This window comes from Limulus polyphemus, unplaced genomic scaffold, assembly GCF_000517525.1.
Source record: "Limulus polyphemus unplaced genomic scaffold, Limulus_polyphemus-2.1.2 Scaffold2128, whole genome shotgun sequence".
Lineage (NCBI taxonomy): Eukaryota > Metazoa > Arthropoda > Merostomata > Xiphosura > Limulidae > Limulus > Limulus polyphemus.
Genome location: NW_013667738.1, coordinates 201,217 through 208,333, shown reverse-complemented (window position 1 = coordinate 208,333; position 7,117 = coordinate 201,217). Strand labels below are relative to the sequence as shown.

Below are 7,117 nucleotides of genomic sequence, written 5' to 3'. Positions count from 1 at the left end.
TGAGTGGAATAGAACCAAATGTCATAACGAACAATTATAGATTCCCAACAGAATTGTTGTAATTGAATATTCAAACAGAACGTGACTAAAGCAATCATGAGTCATAAATATTTTCCCGGAAACAATATTACCATAGAAACAGAAGAGAATAGAGAGCCCAGCTGGTGTTTGAACGCACTTTATTAGTAGGAACAGGTTTCAAATTTCTTCTGTATTCATATATCATATTAAGTTCTTCTAGATGGTGTATGATGAATTTTATTATGTTTCGAAAGTAGATCATATACACTTCGTTTGGGAATTTTTTAAATGTTATAAACATGATTGCAAGCCAACATTTATTTTGTACTCATTAGTTCTATATTGTATAAAACAATACTGATAAAATATTTGCATTTTTGACAAGCACCCTACCTTCTTCAAGTCCAAGAAAATAGGCCCACTTTTCGAAAGCGATAGTTTTATTTAATATTATTTTTTCTAACTTATGATCCTCTGTAATGAGAAGATGAAGATTACTTTCGCATAAGCATTTTTTGTTTTTATATTATTTAAGTTTCGTTGTTCGTATGTTGTTGTATTACAAGCGCAAAGCTGCGCAATAGGCTATCTTGTGCTGTGCCTGCCTCAAGGATCTGGTCCTGAATTTTAATGGGGGAAAACCCTCAAGCTTACAGCTCAGGCACCGTAGGAGATGGCTGTAAGTTAGAATATGACTGTTTGATATGTTTTATTTATGTGTTACTGAATTGCATGAAACTATAAGAAACAAGTGTTTATCATGCATCATCGTACATGACTTAGTGAGGTTTCTCACATGACCTTGGAATACGACATGCCTGAATTTTGTGATGTACATGTACATCTCCTCATTGCCTACTGTTAACTGTCAAAACGGGTGACTTGGCCCTCCAAATCTTTTCCTATCAACAGGAAATCCTGACATTGTAACAAAGACACACTGCATACTCTCTACTTACTTGACAAAAATACTCTGCACCAAATCTGTATTTTTCTCATTCTCTACCTTGAAGTTAGCCATTAAGTGAACGTTGTTTACATGTATAACTTCCCACCCAACTATTAGTTCTAGCAGTAGAAAGCTTGTCATACAGTTAGCTCACTTGTGACGTCACGTCCACACGCAGTGCCAGCTACTGTGAGTCTTGGGACAGTAAATATACGACTACTTCAAGAAAAACAAATTACAATTGTTGTTCCTAACGTTTTCTTTAAATTGTAACTTACAATTCGTACAAACAATTTATACTATTTGATAAAATGAACACGTCCAATAACAATGAAAGTATTTTCATTTGGTACAGTAAAAATATGATTTGGAATTTATGTTTACGTGTACGATTTCATCCTTTTGATATTTTCCACAATTGGATAAATACTTAGTCTCTACTGGCGACTCTCTCAATTTTAACTATAAAATTACACATTTTATGTTAGACTAGCCCTCACCATCAGATCTGGTGGTTAGCATAATCGACTCGCAATCTACAGGTTCGAATCCCCATCGCCGAACATGCTCGCCCTTTCAGAAGTGGGGTCGTTATAATGTGACGATCAATTCTGCTATTCTTTGGTAAAAGAGTAGTCTAAGAGTTGGTGGTGTTGATTAGCTATCTTCCCTCTAGTGTTTCACTGGTAAACTATGAACGGCAACCTGGAGAGGAAATGGGCGCCACCAGGTAGATTTCCCCGAGAATCATCGATGTTGCATCGAAATCATCTAAGGTGCCCCAATGGTGGTAAGCGACCTCGGACCCCCACCCCTCAAACACACTCACACTCAAAAAATAAAAGATACAGACGAGTGTTTGAAGTTATATAAAAGCTGGTCTAAAAACAATATTGATTTAAGACATGTATTAGTGAACCAACTCACGAGCAAAATATTGAGTTGTAACCAATTTCTGAACCCTAGTTCTTTACTGTGCGCGGTATTTACAGATGAGTTGACAGCCAATCTTTGTATGTTTCACTCAATGAGTTTCATCCCCTAGTTCGGTATCAGCGTGGTGGAGATTTCAGGTCAAAACTCTCAATTTCCCTACAATTGCACTTGAGATTGATGACATTGACCTAATTTCCCGTTTTTAACGACCTTCCGTAAGTAAAACGTCTGACGTACTCGCAGATAAACAACCACTCACACAAGTTTGCTAGTAATACGAGAATAACCTAATACTTTTTTTCTAATGGTAATTACACAACCATTTCCAGCTTTAAGATAAAAAAAGTGTTAATCTGTAACAATTTCTTTCAGTTTCCAGTCAGAAATTTACATTTGATACAAAATTTATTTACTTTAAATATCTTGTATGTTTTAATCACTTTTCCATCTATGTACGTTAACTTAGGTTTTGATGTATTTTAGTTTTATCTAGTTTTCTTTACATCTATGTACGTTAACTTAGGTTTTGATGTATTTTAGTTTTATCTAGTTTTCTTTACATCTTTTGTACGTTAACTTAGGTTTTGATGTATTTTAGTTTTATCTAGTTTTCTTTACATCTTTTGTACGTTAACTTAGGTTTTGATGTATTTTAGTTTTATCTAGTTTTCTTTACATCTTTTGTACGTTAACTTAGGTTTTGATGTATTTTAGTTTTATCTAGTTTTCTTTACATCTATGTACGTTAACTTAGGTTTTGATGTATTTTAGTTTTATCTAGTTTTCTTTACATCTATGTACGTTAACTTAGGTTTTGATGTATTTTAGTTTTATCTAGTTTTCTTTACATCTGTTTCTTTGTCTTCACAAATTATTTTTCGTACTCTATTATGATTTTTTCCTTCTTGTAGAAACACAATGACCTTACTGACTAGTTGATGTTACGTAAAAATTCACAATTCCTTTAATAGATATGTATTAGTTTTCAAAGAGAAGGTGTGGGTGTTATATTTAAACTCCAACTAGGAAGCTACCGTATTCACAGCTACATCTGGTATTGTTAAACACATGAGTTAAATGACATCCAACTTTTCAAACACTTATTTTTACATTTTTTAAACAAAAGCAACCATTAATTAATGTGCTATTTAATATATATTTTACGAAAACATTTTGTGTTTAAATAAGTAGGTTTACTGTGCTTTACTAAAACATGTTTGTTTGTGTTGAATTTCACGCAAAGCTACACGAGCCGTCCCTAATTTAGTACAGGGAAGGCAGCTAGTCATCACCACCCACCGCCAACTCTTGGGGAATAGTGGGATTGACATTCACATTATAACGCCCCCACGGCTGAAATGGCGAGCATTTTTGGTGTGACGGGGATTCGAATCCGCGACTCTCAGAGTGCGAGTCGCGTGCCCTAAGCACCTGGCCATGCCTGGCCTATTAAAACATAAAACGTAATTACGTGTTAACTATCTATAGAAACACTTCCATATTAACTTAAACCCTAAAGAAAACCTTGATGTGGAGGTGGTATTCAGCCAATTTACAAGATCAAGATTTCTCTAAAAAGTAAAATTAACCTCGTAGCAACTTACAAGTCAAGAAATAGTCATGTTGCTTACTTAAAATGAAGTTTCAAAGTCCCATAATTACATTCACAATAAATTTGTGAACTGTTAACCAGCTCAATTCAAAGAACTATATATAGTTTTTATATTGGAAAAACTTTTATTATTTTTTACATAGATTTACACTTGCATGAACATCAATAAAATATTAAATAAATTCTGATTGGTCCACGTAACCAATTATGAATGATTTGAACTCTACGATTTAAGGCACATCATAATGAACCATTACTTAAACCATTTACTCTCTTTTTGTGACCTTAAAATTTAATTGTGCGAATCACACACGGCATTAAGACGAACACCAGGACGTAAATATATATATAAAAAAAAACTTATTAAACTTTGGACTGCGATGAGGGTGAAATTACTATAAACTTACATAGTATTACTACTATCACTATCAGCGAAGTCTTTGGCAATATAAGCCTTTACTCAAACTTAACAGAAGTTTAAAGTTTCGCATAAAAATCAGAATATCATTCACAAACTTGAATACGTTCATAAACTTTTTTTAGTCTTACCTTAGGCAATTTTAAAACAAATAAATTACTTAAATACAAAATATAAAGAGACGTTGTTTTGTCCCCATTTTAAATCATAACATAAAACTTTGAAATTAATAAAAATATTTGCCTCGGAGGATAGAACAACAGAAGTAGAATTATAACTTAATTGTCTACGTGTATAGATGAAAAAGACAGAATACATACTCAACTAAACACTCATCTCTTGGTTTGTTGTTGACAACTGAAAAACAACGGCTTAGTTTACAATGATATTAAAATAAATATATATTGACAAGGAAAGCTTGGCGAATTATGTAGGTATTTGAGCCTAACAGGAACAGTTAAAATCAGACTGGCATATGGTCAAATTTTTTGATAACAGTATGGAAATTATGTTTAAAAAAGGGACTTCAGACCTTCAAGGTAAACTAAAGCCAAATTTGAGTTGGACCACAAGTTCGCGTGGTAGTCTCAAATCAAGTTCAATCGAAGCTCGCCAATCGGCTGAAAATAGGCAGACGTGGAAGACCATGGCTGACGTCATGAAGGGAACTGAAAGTTGCTGTTTCGAAACCCTCGGATACACTCAACCTATCAAACTCGGAGGTTAGAGAATCCACTGGAGAAAGGGGAGCAGTAGGGCCTGTAGGATAGACTTTATTTTTAACGTAGGAGTCCACCAATTCTCCGCTGGTGTTCGTTAAGCCTTTGAATGTAAATACGACAGGTTGAGATCCTCCATAGGCCAGCAAGTTGTGAGCTGGATCTTTCGTAAAATCCTGAGAAAACGAGCAAACCGGCGGTGTCGGAGAACATTTTCCATAAGTATCGTCGTTGAAAAAGATATTCAGAGATGTAGGACTTCCGGTCACACTAGACATAGGAGAGAGATCTCCGGCCGAACCTAGGCTGAAGCTACATAGGGACAAGGCCTTTGGTCTTGTGGGAATAAAGTTTTCTTGATGTCTTACTGTTTGTAAGCCGACTTGGAGATTACAGATCAAAGTCTTTCTTGCTTCTTCGCTATAATGAATAAAATGGCACCTGGATCCATAGGGGCACAACCCTGTGGTGTGAAATGTACGACACAACTCCGTTTTGTATTTTTTGTGTCGGGTTAAAGTGCGGAGCTCGTGCATTCCATGGGCGAATTGGCACTTGTCGCCATACTTACACGTTCCACTTTCTTCGAATGGTCGGCACATCTCGGTCTTGTAACGGCCAGAATTTGCTTGGCTGGGCTTGGCTTGGGCAATACTTACAGCAGAGTCACTGATCGTGTCATCAAATTTTTGGTGTTCTCGTCCACTGCTACATGTATTAAAAATATTAGAAATGTTAACATTCGATATAGAATTTGTCGGTAACATGGAAGAACCAGGTTTTTGATGCATGCCGGTTGAAAGACTTGTTCAGTTCCCCCTTCTCGGACCCACGTTAATCTGAGCTGACTATTTCTGCAACACGTAATGTTATTTTAACTAACTTATGAATCATCGTGACCTTAAACCGTTCCTTTAAACAGACTCTTTCTTACCTTGTTATACGTAACACCACAGTCATCAAAACGACGTGATACCATTGCTATTGACATACTGTGCGCTCACCCAAACTGATCGCTCAGATATTCTGTATTTCCCTGCTTTCACTACTTGCGAGGCTCTTCTAGCTACTCCCAAAAGATAATGACGTAATTGAAGGTGGAGTTTCAGCCTCATATACCCAATGAGTGACTACGTTGCATTTCATAGTACGTGATGCTTTATATCAGAGTTGCTTGCGGATATTAGTCTGTCGGTAATTGGTTGCGAAAGCTTAATATTAGAAAATAATAAACATATTATGCAAAGTAATAAATGATAAAGTGGTCGATATGAGTCCGCAGTGAAAGTCTATAGCTTAACTTGTATAAACCATATTAAGTGACAATAATTTTCTTACATTTTTAAAAGATCTTACAATGTTAAATTTTATATTTCGAAATGAAACTAAGTGCAACTTCAAAACGTATCGAACTTTGCGCTCATCTCATATTGTTGGCTAGCGTGCCCGGATTATGAATCATGTTTCGGGTCCCATTACCGTACTTTGCGGCCGTGAGCACGCTATAGTGTGGCAATCAAATACTATTATTCGATCATATGAGAGTAACCCTAGAGCTGGCGTTAAGTGCTGTTGACTCTCTCCATTATCTCTAGTTTATCAGGTTAAGATTATGGAAAACTATATGTGCCGACATCCCTTATGTAGCCAGCTTTAGAGTAAAACCTGAAACGAACAAAACTTCACGTTATTATAGACGTCAATAGTGAAGGACATTTCCTTGCGATATTTATTATGGAAAACTATATGTGCCGACATCCCTTATGTAGCCAGCTTTAGAGTAAAACCTGAAACGAACAAAACTTCACGTTATTATAGACGTCAATAGTGAAGGACATTTCCTTGCGATATTTATTTCCATTATAACACTTGATTCCTTTTATTTCAGTGTAAAAACGTTTCCTCTCGTAGAGTATATTATAATATTGGGAAGTTCACTGTTTGTGAATTATAGTAACCTTTAATATTATTTTCGCTCCTTATCTAATTATATGTTGTGTGTTTTGGATTTGTAAATTCCAGTAGTTCTAAGTTAGCTTATTTACGTTGTTTAAAACTGATAACGTAGGTAAATTAATATGCAGAAATATACACGGACTTTTCTCTACGTTAAAATACTGTTGTTGTAAAAGCTCGAGCAACTAAGCGTGTTTGCAATGAGGCTTAATCACGTGACTTTTCCCGCCATTTCACAATAACTCCACGTGTGAGAGAACGTGGGAAACTAGATTCAAGGTATAGGGTGCGACACGGCTCGGATGATAGTGTATTAAAGTGCAACTTTAAACACTATTACGTAAAGAAGTTGGAAAATCGCATGGCGTTGTTACGTCTCCGTTTGTTAATTGATTTTTCCGTAACTTCGTTCCGACGAAATTTTAACGACACAAGTCTTTACTTAATAAAACTGGTTTATTCTTTCCGAATATAACTCTGCGATACACTTAATCTCAATACTCGCA

The 7,117-nt window shown here is 35.5% G+C and overlaps 1 protein-coding gene across 1 annotated transcript; it reads right to left on the bottom strand.

Moving 5' to 3' along the window:
- Positions 1–3,636: 3,636 nt before the first annotated feature.
- On the bottom strand, positions 3,637–5,753 carry LOC106466030 (mRNA decay activator protein ZFP36L1-like). Its single transcript, XM_013926277.2, has one exon. It carries the CDS (start codon positions 5,444–5,446, stop codon positions 4,535–4,537), a length of 912 nt encoding a protein of 303 aa, XP_013781731.1. The 5' UTR covers positions 5,447–5,753; the 3' UTR covers positions 3,637–4,534.
- Positions 5,754–7,117: the final 1,364 nt, after the last annotated feature.